General features: G+C 40.4%; 1 protein-coding gene across 1 annotated transcript in view; it reads left to right on the plus strand.

The window, feature by feature from the left end:
• The window catches only part of PHACTR4 (phosphatase and actin regulator 4), a 107,405-nt gene that overhangs the window by 15,396 nt on the left and 69,694 nt on the right, over positions 1-22,315 (plus strand). The window contains exon 2 of the mRNA XM_059377067.1: positions 8,732-8,785. Coding sequence (XP_059233050.1) covers positions 8,770-8,785 — 16 coding nt within the window. The 5' untranslated portion in view covers positions 8,732-8,769. The remainder of the gene's footprint in view (positions 1-8,731; positions 8,786-22,315) is intronic.

The following is a 22,315-nucleotide window of genomic DNA, read 5'->3' on the forward strand; positions in this document are numbered from 1 at the left end:
GAGAGGAGGAAGCAGACTCCCTGCGGAGCAGAGAACCCGATGCGGGCTCGATCCCAGAAACCTGGGATCATGACCTGAACCGAAGGCAGAGGCTTTAACCCACTGAGCCACCCAGGCACCCCTACCCTGAGCTTTTGAGAGAGATCTGGACTGAACATACATATAGGTTTGGGCATCATCTGCACATTGGTGGCTCTAGAAACCATGGGAATACTTCTAGCACAGGCGTTCATTTAGGTGGAGACACGAAGTAGCGTCCTCTTCTACAAAGATGACTCAGAATTCTTTCAGCAAGATACCCTCCTGTTTGTGATTCTCTAAGGACAGAGTGTGTTAATTGAAACTTTCTGTTAGCTAACCCTGTATCATCACCCTGATCATCTAGTGGATAATGTGGTTAACAGTTGAGATACTGTTAATTCCGTCTTCCGTATCTGCCAGCAAATCCTGTTATGTTTACTAACCATTTCCAGATGTTCTCACTTATGTATCAGACATTTATTCAGTGCCACATACATCGGAAACAAAATACTGACCTCAGATCTGTTAGCATGAGGGTTCAAATAGAGCTTTGTTTACACTAATGATTACACTATGTTCAGGCTTCTAATGACTGTACCCTGTGTTAATACCCCTATTCTCTCTAATTCCTTTTATACTTGTTGGAAGGTTAACACTCAACTGATTTGACTTCTCAGCTAGTCTTTTTTTTTTAGTGGTTGCTCTGGGAATTACAATTCACATTTTACCTTAAAACAACCTAGTAATCTTGTTCAGGTATATATCAATTTGATTTCAGTATAGCTTGTTCCTTTTCCCCCGTAGTGCTGTTATTCTCATACAAATTATGTATTTATATATCATAAGCCAATTGCTAAGCTTTTGTAATTATTGCTTTATACATTGTCTTTTTAATTAGATAGGAAAATAAAATTATATACTTTTATACTGTCTTTTATATTTACCTGTGTAGTTACTTTTCTTATCGCTCTTTATTTTTTCCTATGGATTCTGGTTACTGTCTAGTTTCTCTCACGTCAGCATGAAAGTCTGCACTGTTTCTCATAGAACAGGTCGGCTAGGGATGAATGCTCTCAGTTTTTGTATATCTGGGAATGTCTTTCTCTCGCCTTTGTTTTAAAAGGATAGTTTTGCTGGATGTAGGATTTTGGTTTAAGTCTTTTTCCTTCATCATTTTGAATCCTAAGTGTGGATCATTTTGTGTTTATCTTACACTTTTTTTGAGTTTCTTGGATGTATTTTTCATCATTTGGGGGCAGTATTAATTTCCCATTATGTGTATGTCTGTATACTTGATGGTTTGTATGCTTGAAGGTTTGTTCTCTGAGGCTCTCTTCATTTTTCTTCATTCTTTTTTATTCTGTTCCTCAGACAGGGTAATCTCCGTGAACTTGTCTTTGTTTTTGCTGATTCTTCTGCCAGCTCAGATCTGCTGTTGAGCCTACCTAGTGAATTTTTCTTTTCAGTTATCATACTTTTCAACTCCAGAAAATCTTTCTTTTTCTTTTCTTAAGGACTTTATTTATTTGAGAGAGGGCATACAAGTCGGGTGAGGGCCAGAGAGAGAAGCAGAATCCCTGCTGAGCAAGGAGCCTGATGCCTGGCTTGATTCTGGCATGACCTGAGCCAAAGGCAAACACTTAACTGACTGAGCCACCCAGGTACCCCAGTCTTTCTTTTTTTTTATACAATTTCTGTTGCTATTGCTATTGCTACTCTGTATTTGACGAGGCATTTTTCTTAATCTTAATGCTTTATCTTAATGCTTCAGACATGGTTTTCTTTAGTTATTTGAAGTATTTAGAAGAGTTTATTTAAAGTCTTTGTCTAGGGGAACCTGGGTGGCTCAGTCGGATAAGCCGCTGCCTGTGGCTCAGGTCATCATACCAGCGTCCTGAGATGGAGCCCTATATCAGGCTCCCTGCTCAGCAGAGAGCCTGCTTCTCCTTCTCCCCCTACCTCTGCCTGCGTATGCTCTCTCTATCTGTCAAATAAGTAAATAAAATCTTTAAAGTCTTTGTCCAGTAAGCCCAACATCTAGACCTCCTCAGGTATGGTTTTGTTGACTGCTTTTTTTCCCTGTATATAGACCATACTTTCCTCTTTATTTGTGTATCATAACTTTTTCTAAATACTGAGCATTTAAAATAATGTGGCAATCTGCAAATCAGTTTCTCCCTTCCCTCCTGCACATTTCTTTTTTATTTAGTGACTTTCCTGGATGAAATATCTGTAGAGCCTGTATTCTTTGTTGTATGACCAATGAAGTCTCTGCTTGGTTGGTTTAGTGGTTAGCTAATGGTTAGACAGAGATTTTCTTAAATGTCTTGGACCAGTAAATTATCCAGCCTTTGCCAAGGGGGTTCTGTCTGTACATTGGCATATACTTTCAATGTTCCCAGCAGGCAGTATACAACTTTGCCTTAGCCATTACTTCCTGCTTGCACAGAATTTCAAGGTCAGCCAGAGGGTAAGAGATCAGGGCCCTCTCAGGCCTTTCCTGGGTATGTCCAGAGCCTGCAAGCCCTTCTAGATGCCTAAGAATATGTCAGAGCTGGGTACCTGGGTGGCTCAGTGGGTTAAAGCCTCTGCCTTCAGTCATGATCCCAGGGTCCTGGGATCGAGCCCCCCACATCGGGCTCTCTTAACAGGGAGCCTGCTTCCTCCATTCTCTCTCTGCCTGCCTCTCTGCCTACTTGTGATCTCTGTCTGTCAAATAAATAAATAATATCTTAAAAAAAAAAAAAAGAATATGTCAGAGCTTTCCTGAAGCCCATATAGACCTCTCAATCCTGGACATTTATGGTTTTTTGTTCAGTGTCCTGTTAGCCTCCAGCTGGTATCACTGCCTTAGGCTTTGGGGATGTTAAACACTACAACTGACTTTTTTGAAAAATCTCCAAAGGATAGGGCTCTTCACACAGAAAAAGCTCTGAATCAGGTCCAATAAAGATAAGGAGAATGGAGTTTCTTGGTGCTATCAGTCAGATCACATACTAACAGCTCTCTGGGGATGGGGCTTTTAGAGATCTCCACATTTGTTCTCTCCTTTCCAGTAGCTGCTAGGCTGCTGGTTTTTATAACTACTGTGGTTGTGAGGGTCTTGGTTTTCAAGGCTAACCGAAAGCTGGGGAGAGGGAAGTGGGAGTCAGGGTAGTTAAAATGCCATAATACTCTCTGGTCTTACCAAGATTGAGCTGGTTTTCTTTCTTTCTTTTTTTTTTAGTTGCAATAAAATATGCACAATATCAAGTTTACAGTTTTTTTTAAAGATTATTCATTTATGTGACAGAGAGCATACAAGCAGGGGGAGGGGCAGAGGGAAAGGAAGAAGCAGGCTTCCCACTGAGCAGGGAACCCCATGCAGGGCTCGATCCCAGGACCCTGAGATCCCGACCTGGGCCAAAGGCAGACACAACCAACTGAGCCACCAGGTGCCCCTGAAGTTTACCATTTTAACATTTCTAAAGGATATAGTTGGTGACATTAAGTATATTCACATTGTTCTACAACCATCACCACTATCTATCTTTAGACTTTTTCATTTTCCTAAACTAAAACTCTGTACCCATTAGTGATGATAATTCTTCATTCTCTCCTCCCTCGGCTCCTGAAAACACCATCTGACTTTTTTTTTTTTTAAAGATTTCATTTTTTTATTTATTTGACAGAGAGATCACAAGTAGGCAGAGCAGCAGGCAGAGAGGGGGGGGGGGGAAGCAGGCTCCCCGCTGAGCAGAGAGCCCAATGTAGGGCTCGATCCCAGGACCGTGAGACCACAACCTGAGCCAAAGGCAGAGGCCTAACCCACTGAGCCACCCAGGTGCCCCACCATCTGACTTTCTGTCTCTGAATTTGACTCTTCTAGGTGAAGTAGAATCCCATAATGTTTTCCCTTTGTGTTTAGCTTATTTCATTTAGCATAATGTCTCAGAAATCATCTGTATTGTAACATAAGTCAGAATTTCATTCCTTAATAAGGCTGAATAATATATTCCACATTTTATGTATCCATTCACCTGTTGATGGATATTTGGGTTGTTTTTTATTGTCAGTAATGCTACTATGAACATGACTGTACAAATATGTATTTGAGTTCCTACTTTCAGTTCTTTGGGGTATATATCCAGAAGTGGAATTGCTGGGTCCTGTGATAATTCTGTTTTTAATTTCAATTTTTTTTTTAAGTATGGGACCCAGCGTGGAGCCCGGTGTGGGGCTTGAACCCACAACCCTGAGATCAAGATGTGAGCTGAGATCAAGAGTCAGATGCTTGCAGTGCCTGGATGGCTCAGTGGGTTGGATGGCCAACTCTTGATTTTGGCTCCGGTCATGATCTCAGGGTCCTGGGATCGAGCCCCGTGTTGTGCTTTGCACTCTTTGGGGAGTGTGTTTAAGAATTCTCTCTCCCCCTCCCTGTACACCTCCCCTGTGCATGCTTGCACTCACTATCTCTCTCTCCCTCTCTCAAATAAATAAATATATTAAATAATTACCTTTTAAAACAAAAATCAGCCACTTAACCAACTGACCCAACCAGGCACTCCCCCATCTCTTCCAGTCTTGACAGCTTACTTAGTGGTATGACCCAAACCCTCATTCCTGAGGGATCTGAACCACTAGTTACCATGCTTTTCTCAGGCCAGAGTATCCAATTTGTCTGCTTATGGTACTCTGAGAGGTGGGAAAGGGAATACTAATGGGCACCCAAGTGGATCATCTGGGTTCCAGATATATTGTCACTGTCCCATTGTGGAACAGCAGCCCTACTTCTTTCTGGTAATAAGGATCAGTTACCCCTGCCAAGATGGTAATTCCTCCTTTGCCTTTTGATCCCTAGATACAAGAACTCGAAAATGCCCAGGTGACAGCCATAGCTTATAGACTCTAGGGGATTCTTTCCCCACCCCCTCGGGATTCTTTTGTCTCTTACGAAAGTGTTCTCTTTTGGTGACATAAATCTTTGCAGAACCCAGAATTGCAGGGGTAATACACACAAATTCCCCAGGTGGGTCTTTGGGATTTGATGATAAACAGGGTATATTGTGTTTGTACCCCCCCCCCCATTTTCCTATATTCTTGTAATTTTCCTATATTCTTGTAATTTTCTTAGCATATGAAGGTCTTTGATTTGGGGTATGTATTGCATCCAGGAGGTTGGCATTCTGTCCAGCTGTGCCTTCATCAGGCCATTTCAATGCTCTTTTAGGTTAGGAACTCCTAGATGATGCTATATATGATACCACCAGTAGATCCCGTGTTCCTGGAACCTATCTTGCACTTACTGTGAGGAAGTAATATTGTGTGGGATGATGCTTACTGGTAGATTAAACCTTTCGTGAACTCTCGTGTGGTGATGTTCCAGAGGGCAGGAAGGACAAACCTACCCCCAGACTATGTCCTTATTCCTTTCAGAATAAATTGTTTGCCTTTTCAAGGTGGGAGGGGCCAGTATAGTCAAGTCAGCTTGCCATCAAGTGGTTTCCTTAAAGATGGTGCCATATTGGAGCTTAGTGTTTGCCTCTGTTGCTGGCCATTTGGACTTTTGGCTGCATCAGTAACTGGAGCATCCCTGTAAGTGGGAATTCATGCAGTTGTCCATGCATGGTATATATCTCTGCTATCGTGACCACATTTTTTCATGTGCCCATTTCATGTGCACTGGGGAGGCCATGAAAAAAGATGGCTGACAGAAACTGGTTGAATCATTGTCTACTTGGTTGTTTAGTGCCTCTTTCATGGTAGGTGTTCTCTGATGAATGTCAGGACTAGACCTTAACTTGGTTGTATCCACTCCGTAGCCCTCCTGCGTGCCTCTACCCTAAGACTTCCTTGTCGCACTATTCCAGTCTTTCTACTTTTAAGCCCCCTGACCAGCATGTTGCAACATTTGCCTACCATGTCTTTGTCTATACATAGTAGACAGTCAAGTGTACTGCCTAAAGCTCTGCCCATTGGGAAGGTTTTCCTTTACCACTGTTTTCGGAGCCACCCCCTGAGGGAAGCTTTATGTAGCACCTGTCCAGTTTTCACTTGTACCACATACAGATGTCTGTGAGAACTATAAGGGTTTTGTCTCTGTCAGCTGATGATAGAGCCCCCCCATATGGCCAAAAAGGTATATGCTGAGGGAGGGGTGCTTGTATGACAGTGGTGGGTGATATGATGGGGTAGGCTCTCTGCTCAAGCTTGTGACTTCTGGTCGTATTTGTGCTTGATCTTGGTTGTATCGCTTTGATCTTACGTTGGATTGTTACTGGGTCCACCCAACATTATAACTTGGTGTGTTTCACAGAACTTAGGTCAAAATGGGTGATTCTAGATAAATGGGCACTTGGTGTCTTGGTGGTCACATGCTCCATATCTCTTAGGATGCAGTATCATGCCAGGAGTCATTGTGCAGAAGACATTTGATTTTCCACTACAAAAGGCATGGCCTTGCTCCAGGACCCCAGGGGGTCATATAGTGATTCTCCCACTGGGGCTTGCCACAGTACCATAGGATCTGCCAGGTTGTTTATCACCATCCAGGCCTGCAGATTCCTTTCCTGTTTTGAGCTACTCTTGATATGCACCTTTTTATGTCTCCTGGTTTAGAAGCCATAGCAGTATTCTCAGATTCTCAGGTGGAATGGCTCCCTCTTAATTGTGGGAGATGCAAGGTGCAGGTATTTACTTGGTTGCCTTTACTTGAATGGCATGTCTTATCAAGCCCTCACTACTGGGACCATAAAAATTTTACTGATGTAATGGGTTCCTGAATCTTTGAGACATTGGTCTCTCTGTGGAGTAAATGTCTTTTGACAAGGCCTTCAGTGTGCTTTCCACTCCTTGGTCCTCTGGCCCAGTTAGCAAGATGTTACTAATATAGTAGGTCACTGAGTGGCTCAGTTGGTTAGGTTTCCAACACTTGGTTTTGGCTCAGGTCATGATCTCAGGGTGGTGGGACTGAGCCCTGTGTCAGGCTCCACACTCAGGTGGGAGTCTCTCGGTCTCCCTTTGCCCCTCCCCCCTCACAAATAAATAATGAATCTTTAAATATATATATATATATATATATATATATATATATATCTTGAGTCACTGTGATGTCCTGCAGAAACTCCAGATGACCCATGCCTCTTTGGACTATATTATGTAAGAAGGTTGCAGAATTAACATAATCCTGTATATAAGTGTGTGCTGTAATCTATGTGAATGTGAATTGTTTCTGATCCTGTTTACTTAAAGAAATTAAAAAAAAAAGTTTATTCCTGCAGTCATTGACTGCAAACGGTGCTCCTGGGCCTATTAACCTGCTCTAGCAAACATACCTCTGGTGTGGCAGCTCTAGTTGAAACTAATATTAGATTCAGTTTGTGGCCATCTGCCACCTGCCTCCAGGATTTGCTTGATTTCTTCAGGGACCACACTGTGAATTCTGCACCCACCAGGGTATTGCACTAATTTCTGCCAGCCCCCCTCCCTTGACTGTGGGTTACAACATTGTCTTGTTTTGTTATTTATTATCTTGGCAGGTGGGCTAGGGCAGGCTTAGTTTCTTCTACCTAGCCTTTCCCAGCGTGGTAACTCTTACACCACAGCCCAACAACTCAAAATAGGGATTGCCCTAATTCCAAGTATGTCTGTTTCAGTGATACATTCAGGAACTGAAGAAACGACCAGCAGGAAGGCTCACATGCGCAGTACTCTTCAAGTGCCTGATACAGCTAGAGCGTTCCGTCCACACGTAGACCACCACTGTTCACCACTGGTGAAAGTTTAAGAGTTGGGCGGGCACCTTCTACCAGGGTTATCTGTGTTACGGCTCTCATCAGTGATGAGGGATCCTCATTGTCATCTAGTCTGTGAACAATTCAACTCTAAAACCCCTTTATACTCCCGATATTTTTCAGATCACGCCTGGCACCAACTATTGGTAGGTTTTGTTCTCTGAAAAGGGACTCTGAATTAGAGTTTAGCGATTCAGACTGTTTATTAGGGAATGCCCTTGGGATCCAAACCGAAGAGAATTATGAAGCAAGATTGGGCAGACTGATCCTATCTAATTTAAGAGCCCGGAAACATTTTTTTGTTTTATTTTCCTACTTGCATTCTAAACTGACAATTTACTTTATATAAGATAACTTCTACATTCTTAGGCAAAGCCAGTTCCTTCTAAGGTATCACTGATATCCTTTCTCAGGTGTTTATGTGAGTTTTGTTGGGGGGCATGTTGTTTGTTTTTACATAAAAATTTTGTTTCAGGCGCCTGGGTGGCTCAGTGGGTTAAGCCGCTCGGGTCATGATCTCAGGGTCCTGGGATCAAGTCCAGCGTCGGGCTCTCTGCTCAGCGGGGACCCTGCTTCCTCCTCTCTCTCTCTCTGCCTGCCTCTCTGCCTACTTGTGATCTCTGTCAAATAAATAAATAAAATCTTTGAAAAAAAATTTTCTTATTTCTTTGCACTCTAACAAATTCAAGATGGGGATTGGAAAAGAAACTTATTTGAGTAAACCAAGAATAATATATTTTAAAATGAAAATTAGCCTTAAATGTTTTATGATATATTTGTACTATACATCTGTATCCCAGCTGGTAGTGTTCTCACTTAATAAGTTATACATTTCTGTAATGTTCCAGTTTTAAATTATAATCAGTGTTACTGATTTAAAAAAAAAAAGTGATGGATTTTGTGTTTTAAGTATATAATTTACCTTTTTCTCTTTTTAGAAACTATACCCCACCTCCCAAAACTAGTTAATAGTGGCATGGAAGATCCATTTGGTGAGTATTACCTGCATTTTTCTTACTAGATGATATTTGTGGGGTGTTTTCCAAAAAAATCATATTGCAGATTAGAAAGACTAGTTAGGAAGTACTTAAAATTTAAAATAGGCATTTAAAATATGCATCAGCCATGAAAGGGACTCAGCATGCTGGAGTAAGATTTTGATTCATGCATTTTGTGATTCTTTGCCAAATGTAAAGAAGTCTGGATCTCGTTTTATGGTAGTATAACTTGAAGTACAGTAAAAATGTTACCAATGTTACATTCTGCTCATGCCCAGTTACCCTAGAGGACTGAAGTTCGACACATTGGCTACTGGTACAAGTAATTAGATACTCAGGTTAATATCTGTTATCTCGCTTTGGGAACATGGCTGAAAACTTGGCAAGGTCCAAATTTATCTTCTGCTTTTAATGACCCTAAATTGTTATGGTGGGTTTCTGCCACGCCCCCCAACCGTGTCAGCTTACAAGTTCATCAGCATAATCCTCAGTGTGAACACTAGAGGGCAGTCACTACTTTTGTCATAAGTTTTATTACCACGTTAATTCTGGAGGGGATTACTTATGAACAGTTTAGTAAACCGTGTTGATTTTGGTTGCCTGGTGACAAATCCTAAAGAACATGTACATATGACAAACTAGAGTAACATTTGACTACTCCAAAGGTGTTTACTGGAAACTTGTTTTTTCTCTCTGACCTCCTTACCTCACCTTAGGCATAACCTAAATTTAATTGAATCTAATTAATTAAATTTATCATTAAATTAATTAAATTTACTAGAGAATACCAAAGGAGAGTTGCTATAGAAGTTATGGTTTGTCGGTAGTCAATTGAAACATAAATGGAGGGACACTTGGGTGGCTCAGTGGGTTAAAGCCTCTGCCTTCAGCTCAGGTCATGATCCCAGAGTCCTGGGATCCAGCCCTGCATGGCTCTCTGCTCAGCGGGGAGCCTGCTTCCTTCACCTCCTCTCTCTCTCTCTGCCTGCCTCTCTGCCTACTTGTGATCTCTGTCAAATAAATAAATAAAATATTTAAAAAAAGAAACATAAATGGAAATGTGCTTTTGATCACCAGTATGAGGAAAAGGTTGTGTTCTGTGCTAGTGAGACTTTTCCTCTTACACTTTAAATCTTGGAATCTGTAACTTGATTAACATTTATACTCATAATGTGGATTCTAGAGAAAAATGGAATTTTCTAAGCTGCTTATAAAACATAATAATATTTGCGGAGTACCTGGGTGGCTCAGTCGGTTAAGTGGCTGCCTTCGGCTGAGGTCATGATCCCAGGGTCCTGCAATTGAGCCCCATATCAGGCTCCAGGCTAGTCCAAGAGCCTGCTTCTCCCTCTCCCTCTGCCTGCTGTTCTGCCACTTGTGCTCTCTATCTCTCTGTCAAACAAATAAATAAAAAATCTTGAAAAAAAAAAAATTTGCTAGTTTATGGTCCATTCGATACCATTTGACAAAGAGTAGAATTCTGAATGTAAAATAAGTTTGTTTCTTGGGCGCCTGGGTGGCTCAGTGGGTTAAGCCACTGCCTTCGGCTCTGGTCATGATCTCAGGAGCCCCACATCGGGCTCTCTGCTCAGCAGGGAGCCTGCTTCCTCCTCTCTCTCTCTCCCTGCCTGCCTCTCTGCCTACTTGTGATCTCTCTCTGTCAAATAAATAAATAAAATCTTTAAAAAAATAATAATAAGTTTGTTTCTAAGAAGATGGAGTCCCTTTAAGATAGGGTGAGAATTTTGTTATAATTAGATTAGCTGACAGTTATGTGAATGGTTTGAAAAAGGATTATTTGTTGTATTCTGAAAATAAAAGTGGGAGATATTGACCCATCAAGGTCCAGAGGGACAGACCAAAGGCCTCTGGGACCTTTCCTATATGGACAGATACTTACACATTTCATTATATAATATTTTAATATCACCTTTGTTAATACTGCCACTGGTCCCCATTGGAAGTCTTAAATATTGAGAAGCTGTCAGATTCACTCTGGTGAATATGTCTTCCAAAATTACAATTTTCTTTTGGAAGCCTGACTTATGTCACTGGCAGCAAGTACTGTCCATTTTCTTCATAGTGATAGATACACTTTTATTCAGTTTTGAGAAAATATCTGTCAAATATCTAAGCTGGAATAACATAGTTTGTTATTCAAGTAAAAATGGTATTTCATGAAAAAAGCTGGCTAGTTGAGCTTGCAACTCAACCACCCAAGTACTTTTATTGAAGGTAACTGTTAGACTTCAGTATAAGTTATGTGCATACTTACCACTTCCTTACACAGAAAAATAAAAGGACATGTACTGAAGCATAGAGATTTATTAAAACTGGTAATTTTTACAGCTTTGTCCAGGACATTCTTAAATCAAAACTGGCATTGTCTTTAACTGCAGTAATGTCATGGTGAGGACCGTGAGTCCTGTTACAGTTTGTGCTGCTGCCTTGACTTGCATTAAGGTACCAGCAGTTTTGCTCACTATTGCTTTTGCACCGTTGGTACAGTGTCAACACTGAAAAGGCTAATAGTCATTTAGTTTTATTAAGTAAGTATATAGCTGTACCTCTTAGACTCCTGGAATGATCTCAGGGATCCCCAGGCATCAGGTGACCATCCTTGCTTCAGTTTCCTGAAGTTTAAGGAGTCTGTTCCATGGAAGAAAAGCAACTCTGGGCAGAGTCAGGACTTGTCCTGGAAATTGTACTGGGCAGGGCTCCAGTGTGCACCCAGTCTTGGACAGGTAGCAGAAGTATGGTCAGAGGAAGTGAGCAGTTCTGAGTTCTGTGATTTCTCCCAGATTGACCATGATCCACCTATAGCTTTCAGGAGCTCGTTAAACTGCTGAGTGTTTTGAGAAGAAATTTATCAACACTTCAGTCAAGAAAAGCCGAGGACCGTGCTTACCTGGGCACTACATTCTTATATTCAAAAAGAGGATAAATGGCAGCAAAGATCGTAGTGATGGCAGCCTTCAGTGTGTCTCTTGGGTCACTGTTCCAATCTGGACAGATGTCTCTCTGGGTGTGGTGCACAGGTGTCATCCTGGATAGCACTACTAATCTGGGGACATGGTTCAGTCCTGTGTCATCTTATTGATGGCCAGGTGCTTCTCAGTGCTGGGCCTCCAAGAAATTTCCTGGTTCTCACCTCTTTCTCCTTTAGCTCTGCCTCCTGGAGGAATTCTTTGCCTTTATCCTCACTTGAAATTTTCTTTTCTACTCTTAAATTCTGAATTTCTGGGAGGTTTTATTCGGGGAATGTTTCTTTCATAGTATCCTTTTATTGTTTCAGCAACCTGTCTTTGCCTTGCACAGTCCCTTTTCCCCTAAAGTTGCTTTTCTGTGTTTGTTTTGATCTGTTTTATGTTAGGGTTTTCCTCTGATGTCTCATAATAATTAGCTGTCTGCTCATGATTAAGAGTGGGAAGCTTTAAATTAGAAGCTTTGAACGCATAGACTGATTACCTCTGGGCCTTTCTGTAGGGTGAGCTTCTTGTCCATCTTGTTGAAGAAAAAGCCCCAAGTCAGTAGGAGCAGATTTTCCCATCACTGACTAGATGTCTAGATGGTAAGGAGAGAAGAGGACTTGGCGGGGGGAGCGGGGAGATGCTCCATTCAACTCCATTGTGCACGTGGTTGCCTAATGCCCCTCAGTTTTCAGTGCTGTATTCCCACCCTCGACTGTCTTCTGTGTCACCAGTCCAGAAACCAATTGTTTTATTCCTTCCAAGAAACAGACCTCTTGAATTCTGCCACTGTTGGTGTGGGACAGACATTCTAAGTCATGGAGTGGAGAAGGTTGATGAAGGAATGAAACGGTTTTTACCCTGATTCTCTTTATTTTATTTCCCTCCCTTTCATCCATTTCCATAGGTACCTGGCAGAATTCAATGAAAGTATTATTAATCTGTATTAATAATTTATAGCGGGGGTAGTGGGGGGAGTAATGACTGCACTGTATGTTAAGTGCTAGAAGGAAGCAAGAGAAGATGGAAGATGTGTGTTTAGTTCATGCTACTGTGATGTTTCATACCTCTCGGCTTTTAAAAATGGCTCATTACTACTTCTGCTTGCTTTCTTCCCCCCTTATCATCTGTTTATGGGTGAACAGCCACTTTCCCCAAAGCATGCCAGAAGAAAAGGGACTGGAACCCTGTCATATGAAGCTCCAAAAGGTTTATTTGGAGTAGGAGAGAATCTATATACTAAATTGCCTTCCCAAAATCTTCTGACAACTTTATTAAGTTTCTATACACCCTCCCTTCCATAGAAGTGAACACAATTTGTTGGAAAATATTTTTTTAATGTGCTTGATGAAATAATTATTATAATCATATATATATTTACTTACTTACTTACTTGCTTACTTGTCAGAGAGAGTGTATAAGCAGGGGGAGTGGCAGCCGGAGGGAAAAGCAGGCTTTCCCCGGAGCAAGGAGCCCAATGTGGGACTTGATCCCAGGACACTGGGATCGTGACTTGAGCCAAAGGCTGAGGCTTAACCTGCTGAGCCACCCAGGTGTCCCTTAATGAAATAAGTATTTAATGAGATAGATTATTAATATGAAGTCTGAATTTGAAGCTAGTTACAAAGGCTTTTATTCATATGCATGGTATTTTAGGAACAGATTTATAAGGTAATATCTCTTTCGGATTAAAATTCGTATCATGTAGGAATATGAGAAGAGTTGTGTTGAAGTGGTAAACAGAAGCTGTATCTAAACAAATAAAAATTATTTTCTTCCTGTTCTGTATCTGAATTCATAAATCATTATTGTGTTATAATGGGGTTTTTCCTAGCTTTTCAAGGACAGTTGTTCAGGAGCCATGCTCAAAGCTAATACACTTAACTTCAAAGTTCGTGGGAAAACAGGATGCCTGGCTGGCTGGGTCAGTAGAGTATGTGACTCTTGGTTTTGGGCTTGTGAGTTTGAGCCCCACATTGGGTGTAGAGATTTCTTTTAAAAAAAAAAAATCTTTAAAAAAAAAAGTTCATAGGAAAACGTTTTGTGATGCTAATCATCACAAAATGTTGTTACCACTTGAAGTTCTAAATGTTTTAATAACACAGTCTTCACTCCCTCTGCTTTAAGAATGAAGACCAAAATATGAACTTAATTAGTTTTGAGATCCTTAGGGAGTAAGAGATAAATTCCTCTGGAATTAAACTGTGCCAAAAATTATAGTAGTTCTATTTTTTTCCTGTGGTTTTAAATAGAAATTTTTTTAAAAAGCATTATTATAAACTTATATTATCTTCCTTTCCTGTTAGGACTATAAACTTATGGAGGGCAAGATCTTCCTACTGTTAAATCCCACTGCCCAAGAATAAGCACACAATACATATTTGTATGTATTTCTTACCATGGTTTTAAATATTCTTAATAAAGTAGAATTACCAAGGGTATGGGGGTGGCTCAGTTGGTCAAACAACTGTCTCCTGGTTTTAGCTAGGGTCATGATCTCATGGTTTTGAGATCAAGACCCAAATCAGGCTCTGTGCTCAGTGTGAAGTCTGCCTCTCTACTTCTCTACTTCCTCTCCCTCTCAAATAAACAAATAAAATTTTTATTAAAAAAAAAAAAAAAGCAGGGACGCCTGGGTGGCTCAGTTGGTTGAGCGGCTGCCTTCAGCTCAGGTCATGATCCCAGCATCCTAGGATCGAGTCCCACATCAGGCTCCTTGCTCCGCAGGGAGCCTGCTTCTCCCTCTGACTCTGCCTTCCACTCTGTCTGCCTGTGTTCGCTCTCGCTCTCTCTTTGACAAATAAATAAATAAAATCTTTAAAAAAAAAAAAAAAGCAGAGGGGTTCCTGCGTGGCTCAGGTTAAGCATCTACCTTCAGCTCAGGTCATGATTCCAGGGTCCTGGGATCGAGTCCTGCATCAGGTTCCGTGCTTAGCGGGGAGCCTACTTCTCTCCCTTTGCCTGCTGCTCCCCCTGCTTGTGCTCATGCTCTGTCTCAGTCAAATAAATAAATAAAATCTTTTTTAAAAAATTAAATTAAAAAAAAGTAGAATCACCAGTCTTAAGGGAAATAGAATGTGCAGAACCCCAGCTTCTATCAACTTTAATAGCACAAGATACCATGTAATTTTTCTTTTCTGTCAGTAGAAAAAGATGAACCGTAGTGGTAATACAGCCTGAAAAGTAATAATACTGTCATCCGGGACCATCTCCATATCCTCTTACTACTTTTCATCATTTCTGACTGCTTCTTTGCACCTAGAACATCATAGCAAATATAATAAGTTGACTAAATGTGTAGACTGGTTTCCGTTTGCATTTACTTTTGCATACTGAGCTTTTATCAATGTGTCATGGACACTGCATAGGCAGTGATTATTAAAATTAAAATTAAAAGGAAGTAATAGGAGAGATGGATGGCTTCACTTAGCATTTTGTATCTGCCTGTATGGTTTGCATCCGCTAACTATATATGTGTGTTACCTTTATCTTTCAAAACATAAGCAGGGATTTTATCTGGGTTGTAGTATTAAGGAAATTATTGTTTCTTTTTTATATTTCTCAGTGTTAAAAATAAAATGTATAGGGGCACTTGGGTGGCTCAGTCGTTAAGCAGCTGCCTTCGGCTTGGGTCATGATCCTGGGTACTGGGATTGAGCCCCGCATGGGACTCCCTCTCCCCTTCCCCGTGCTTGTGTTCCCTCTCTCGCTGTGTCTCCCTCTGTCAAATAAATAAAATCTTTAAAAAAATTAAAATTAAATGTGTAAAATTAATTTTTTAAAGGAGGTAAAAGACAATAAAAGGTTTTGTTAAAGGGAATTCAATACTGGTCATTTTATATGCACAGCTTAGTGGCTGTACCTCAAATAACCATGTTACCGTGTTACCTCTCTGGTTAATAAATGTGGCCGTTTAAAATATAAAACATTTTATTCCTTTTTTTTTTTTTTTTAAAGATTTTATTTATTTATTTATTTGTCAGAGAGAGAGAGAGCACGCACAAGCAGAGTAGCAGGCAGAGGAAGAGAGAGAAGCAGGCTCCCTGCCGAGCAAGGAGCCCCAGGCAGTACTCGATCCCAGGAACCTGGGATCATGACCCAAACCAAAGGCAGCGGCTTGGCTGACTGAGCCACCAAGGTGTCCCCATTTTATTCTTCTTAGGAACTAGATTCAACCTACTCTATCAAACTCGGACACAATTGACTTGTTCCTCATCCACTCACTGAACACTCATCCGGTGTTCAGTAGACAGTATAGGTCAGTAAACACCCAGCAAAAGCAAGGCAGCATGTCCTAACAGTTAAGCCCTCAGGCTCCAGAGTCAGACAAACCTGATTTCAGATCCCAGTTCTGCCATTTCTTGGCTATGTCCTTTTAGGCATTACAGTTAGTTATCAAGCTTCAATTTATCTGAAAAGTAAGGAAATGGATTTTGCCTTTCCCACAAGGTTGCTGTAAGAATTAAACGAATGAATGTGGTGTGCCTGGGTGGCTCAGTGGGTTAAGCCTCTGCCTTTGGTTCAGGTCATCATCTCAGGGCCTGGGATCAAGCCCCACACCAGTCTCCCTGCTCAGCGGGGACACTGCTTCCCCTCACCCCCGCCTGCCTCTCTGCCTCCTTGTGATCTCTGTCTGTCAAATAAATAAATAAATAAATCTTTAAATGAACTAATGCTTGTAATATTTGTAACATGGTGCCAAATACATAGTAAATATGTAATAGCTATAATGTCTTTAGTGCTAATGTCTTTTTTTTTTTTAATGATTTTACTTATTTATTTGGGGGGAGTGCAGAGCAGGAGAGCACTGAGCAGGGGCAGTAGCAGAGGGACAAGCAGATACCTTGCTGAGTGTGGAACCTGACTCTGAGATCATGACCTGATCCACAGTCCGATGCTTAATCAACTGAGCCACCCAGGTGACCCCCCTCCTTTTAAGTAATCTCTAATCTCCCCACTCAATTGGGGGCTCAAACTCAAGACCTTGAGATCCAGAGTCACATGTCCTACTGACTGAGCCAGTCAGATACCCCTGATCCCAGTTCCTAGGGAGCTTTCAATCTGGGTTAACCAGTTACAAGATACTCCATAGGATTTTTTTTTTTAAACCTATTTGTTGTTCATTGAGATAATTTATATACAATAATAATTTATATACAAAAATTTATATACAATTTATATATACCCTTTATAGGTATATATTCCTGTTTTTTTTACAAACATGTAAGATTGTGTAACCCATACTACAATCAGGATAATAGGGTATTTCCTTCACCCAATAACTACCCTCCTTACTTTTTAAATAATCTCACCCTCTTCCCTCCACCCCCAGCCCCTGGCAACAACTTGAACCTGAATTCTGCCCTTTTTCTATTATGTTATATAGACAAAATTGTACAACACATAGGCTTTTCTGGTTTTTTCCACTTAGCATGATGCTGTTGAGATTCATACATGTAGCTGCATGTATTAGTAATTCATTCCTTTCATACTTTTTCCAAAATGTCATATAGTTGGAATCCTACATAGCCTTTGAAAATGACTTCTTTCACTTAGTGATAGGTATTTAAGGTTCCTCCATGTCTTTTCAGAGCCTGATGCGACCTTTCTTTTTGTCGCTGAATACTATTCCATTGTTTAGATGTACCACAGTTCATTCATTCACCTACTGAAGGGCATCTTGGTTGCTTCCAAGTTATGGCAGTTATGAATAAAGCCACTGTAAATGTGTATGCAGGTTTCTGTGAGCACATAATTTTCAATTTATCTTTTTATTTGAGAAAGAGCGAGCAGAGCAAGTGAGAGAGAACACAAGTAGGGGACGGGACAGTGGGACAGGGAGAAACAGGCTCCCCACACAACAGGGAGCTCAACATGTGGCTCAATCCCAAGACTGGGATCATGACCTGAACCAAAGGTAGAGAGTTAACTGAGCCACCCAGGCACCCTTAAAAGTTTCCAGTTATTTGGGTGAATACCAAGGAGTGCAGTTGTTGGAACATATTGGTATGAGTATATTTAGTTTTGTAAGAAACTTCCAGATTGTATTCCAAAGAGACTTTCCCATTTTGCATTCCCACTAGCAGTGAATGAGCCTTCCTATTGCTCCACATCCTCACCATCATTTGATATTATCAATGTCTTGGATTTTGGTCATTCTAATTGGTGTGTAGTTGTATCTAACTGTGACTTTAATATGCAGTTCCCCCATGACTAATGATGCTGACTGACTTGTGTGTTTAATTTGATAAAATCCAGGTTTGTTTTGTTTTGTTTTTAAGATTTCATTTATTTATTTGACAGAGATCACAAGTAGGCAGAGAGACAGGCAGAGAGGAGGACGCAGGCTCACTGCTGAGCAGAGAGTCCGATGCAGGGCTCGATCCCAGGACCCTGGGATCACGACCCAAGCTGAAGGCAAAGGCTTAACCCACTGAGCCACCCAGGCACCCCATCCAGTTTTTTATTTTATGGTTTGTGGTCTTTGGTGTTTTTTTTTTTTTTTTTTAAGATTTTATTTATTTATCAGAGAGAGAGAGAGAGAGCGCGCAGCAGACAGAGGGAGAAGCACGCTTCCTGCTTGAGCAAGGAGCCTGATGCAGGACTCGATTCCAGGACCATAGGATCATGATCTGAGCCAAAAGCAGATGCATAGTGGATTGAGCCACCCAGGTGGCCCAGGGCTCTTTGTCTTCTAAGAAGTCTTTGCTTAACCCAGTATCACAGAGATATTTCTCTATTTTTTCTTTAAAATGTCTTATAAGGGGACACCTGGGTGGCTCAGTTGGTTAAGCAGCTGCCTTCAGCTCAGGTCATGATCCCAGCGTCCTGGGATCGAGTCCCGCATCGGGCTCCTTGCTCGGCAGGGATCCTGCTTCTCCCTCTGCCTCTGCCTGCCATTCTGTCTGCCTGTGCTTGCTCGCTCTCTCTCTCTCTCTCTCTCTCTGACAAATAAATAAAATCTTTTAAAAAAATAAAAATTTAAAAAATAAAATGTCTTATAGGTTTTTCATTTAGGTCAATGATACTCTTTGAGTTAATTCTTGGATATGGTGCAGTGTTGAAAATACTCTCTGTCCTCTGCTAAGTTACTTTGGCACTTCTGTTGAATTCCAGATGAAATGGGCAGTCTTCAGGATGCCTGTGTGGCTCAGCCAATTAAATGTCTGCCTTTGGCTCAGGTCATGATCATAAGGTCCTGGGATCTAGAGCTGCAGTGGGCTCCCTCCTTGCTCAGCGGGGAGCCTGCTTCTCCTCTGTCTGCCACTTCCCCTGCTTGTGCTCACTCTCTCTCTCCCTGATTAAAAAAAGAAGAAGAAAAAGAAAAAAAAAAATGAGCAATTTTCTAGGAAAATATAACTTACCAAAGTGGCTTAAGAAGTAAAGATCCCGTAGGGACTAATCATCATGGAAGAAATGTTAAAATGTATCTAAGCTCAGTGGGTTTAATGATAATTTCATTGATAGTGTGAGGAAGCAAATAATTAGAATGATATATCAAAAAAAAAAGAATGCTTTATCAACTGTAGGAGAGAAAAAAAAAGAAAATATGCCCATTTATTTTCTAAATCTCACAAGATCTTGATAACTGTAAGCTGACAAAGGTAGCACAAAAATAAAAGTGACAGGGGCACCTGGGGGCTCAGTCAGTTAAGTGTCTGCCTTCAGCTCACGTCATGATCTCAGGGGCCTGGGATGGAGTGCCACTTCAGGCTCCCTGCTCAGCGGGGAATCTGCTTCTCCCGCTCCTCTGCTTCTCCCCCTCCACCCACCTATGTGCTTTCTCTCTTTCTCTCTCTCAAATAAATAAATAAAATCTTGAAAAAAATAAAAACAAAAGTGACATTTGTTCTATCTCAAGGAATACAGTTCTGGAAAAGCTATATAAAGTACTTGCAGATTAAATCTAATAAACATTGTTGTGTTTTTTTCTGATTACAATAATAATACATATTTCTTCCAGGAAAATTAGAATATAAAGTGGTATGAAGAAGAAACTCTTATGCCCAGTGATAACTGATTACCATTGATACCATTCTCATATATCTGCTTCCATGATCTTTTCCAGAACAATTACCTGTATAATCATACATTTTTTTTTTTTTTAAAGATTTTATTTATTTATTTGACAGAGAGAAATCACAAGTAGATGGAGAGGCAGGCAGAGAGAGAGAGGAAAGCAGGCTCCCTGCTGAGCAGAGAGCCCGATGCGGGACTCGATCCCAGGACTCTGAGATCATGACCTGAGCCGAAGGCAGCGGCTTAACCCACTGAGCCACCCAGGCGCCCTATAATCATACATTTTTTAAAGATTTATTTATTTGAGAGAGAGAGAGAGAAAGCACAAGTGGGAGGGACAGAGGAAGGGAGAATATTAAACAGACTCAGCACTGAGTGTGGAGTCCAATGCAGGGCTTGGCACCAGGCTTGATCTCACGACCCTGAGATCACCACCTGAGCCAAAATCAAAAGTTGGATGCGTTAACAGTTGACTGTGCCACCCAACTGCCACACGTGTATAGTTATACATTTCTAACATACCTATTCAGAATTTTTTTTCCCCATTTGATATGTCAAATATCTCAGTATATTAAAGGAATATGACCAAATTTAGGACCCAAGGATATTAAAGAATCTATAAATCTATAATATATAGATATGTAATATATCTATATATATCTAGAATATATAGCTATATAAATCTATAAATTATAACACATTAATATATCAGTAAATCAAATAACAGGAAGAAAATTATATGCTCATTTCTGGAGGTGACAAGAACTTTTGATAAAATTCAACTGTTCCAGCAAAAAACTTTTTTATACTAAGAATGGAATGATTTTTTTAAAAAACAAAAAGCACCTACCTGCATTGCTACTAAATTGATTTAAAAGTTGGTAGCATTTAGAAACATTTAGTAGAAATTAGATACAATTTCTTTTGACCACCACTACTCAATGATAACACATAGCGTAATTGTTGTATATATCCTTTTCATTCCTTTTTTTCCTTTTATGATATGTTTACATACTCCTTAAACATGATAAAGAATGACTGTCTGAAATACTGAAGAAATGACCACTAGAGTAAGAAGAGGACAGTCTGCTCAACAAGCCTACTGTTCCCTTATTTAACATGATTTGGGGAGTTCTTAGTATAGTAAGACAAACACTAATCTATAGAGGTATAGTTCCAATAATGAATGAGTTAATTATATATTTGTTGGCCAATATTACTCTATTTTCAGAAGAATGCTCCTAAGAGAATCAGCTGAAAAAGAGTTCAATAAAATAGCTGACTAAGGGGCGCGTGGGTGGCTCAATTGGTTAGGCCCAGGCCACTGATCCGAGAGTCCTAGGATGGAGTCCTGCATCAGGCTCCCTGCTCAGTGGGGAGCCTGCTTCTCCCTCTGACCCACACCCATCTCGTGCTTTCTCACTCTCTTTCTCAAATAAATAAATAAAATCTTAAAAAAAATAATTGACTAAATGCAAAATAATTGTTCAAAAGTGAATCATTTTAAGTGTATGTATAATAAATTATATCAAAAAACCACAGGAATTAAAAGTCATTTACAAAAAGAAAAAAAAAAGTTGTTTACAGTAACAACCCAAATTATGAGATACCTAAGAATGATTTGTTGTAGAGGAGTGAACAGATGCATTGTGTCAAAAAATGGGAAAAATTGGGGTGCCTAGGTGGCTCAGTTGGTTAAGCCTCCGCCTCTTGATTTTGCCTCAGGTCATGATCTCAGGGCGGTAAGATCAGCATCTGGCTCTGCCCTTAAAGGGTATCTGCTAGAGATTCTTTCCCTGTTCCACCCCCTGCCCATATACTCTCTCTCTCTCTCTCAAATAAATAAATAAATCTTAAAAAAAAGAAAAAAAAATGGAAAAAATTATTGGTGCCATGTATTAGTAAATTTACTCTATGGATCTAATGCAGTTCTAATAATTAAAGTGAATTTATATTGGCTTGTGATATTTGGCACAGTGTACAAAATAGAACTTAGAAAAAAATAAAGTAGTTAACAAACTGTCCTTCTTTGCTGATTTACGATGCCATATCAGTCAAGCTAGGGTCTGTAAGATCTCAAGTGTATTTTTGGACTGTCTGTTCTGTTCTATTGAACCACCTGTCAGGTTTTCCACCAGTTCTACTTTATTATTATTATTATTATTTTAAGATTTATTTTTTTCAGAGAGAGTGCATGAGTAGGGCAATGAGCAGAGGGAGGGGGCAAGCAGACTCCTGGCTGAGCAGGCATCCTGAAGCAGGGCTCCCTCCCACAACCTTGAGATCATGACCTGAGCCAAAACCAAGAGCTGGACATTGAACCGGCTGAGCCAACCAGACGCCCTTGTTTATTATTTTAATAGTCATATTTTAAGATCTAAAATAATAGCCCTTTATTATTCTACTTTTTTAAGCTTTTCTTTGCTGTTTATTTAAAGAAATAACCTTGATTAAGAGCAGTGTGCACAGCACAGTGATTATGGCATATTCCCATTTAAAAGTGTATTATTATTTTTTTTATTAACGTATGATGTAT

The sequence above is a fragment of the Mustela nigripes genome, chromosome 14, assembly GCF_022355385.1.
Source record: "Mustela nigripes isolate SB6536 chromosome 14, MUSNIG.SB6536, whole genome shotgun sequence".
Lineage (NCBI taxonomy): Eukaryota > Metazoa > Chordata > Mammalia > Carnivora > Mustelidae > Mustela > Mustela nigripes.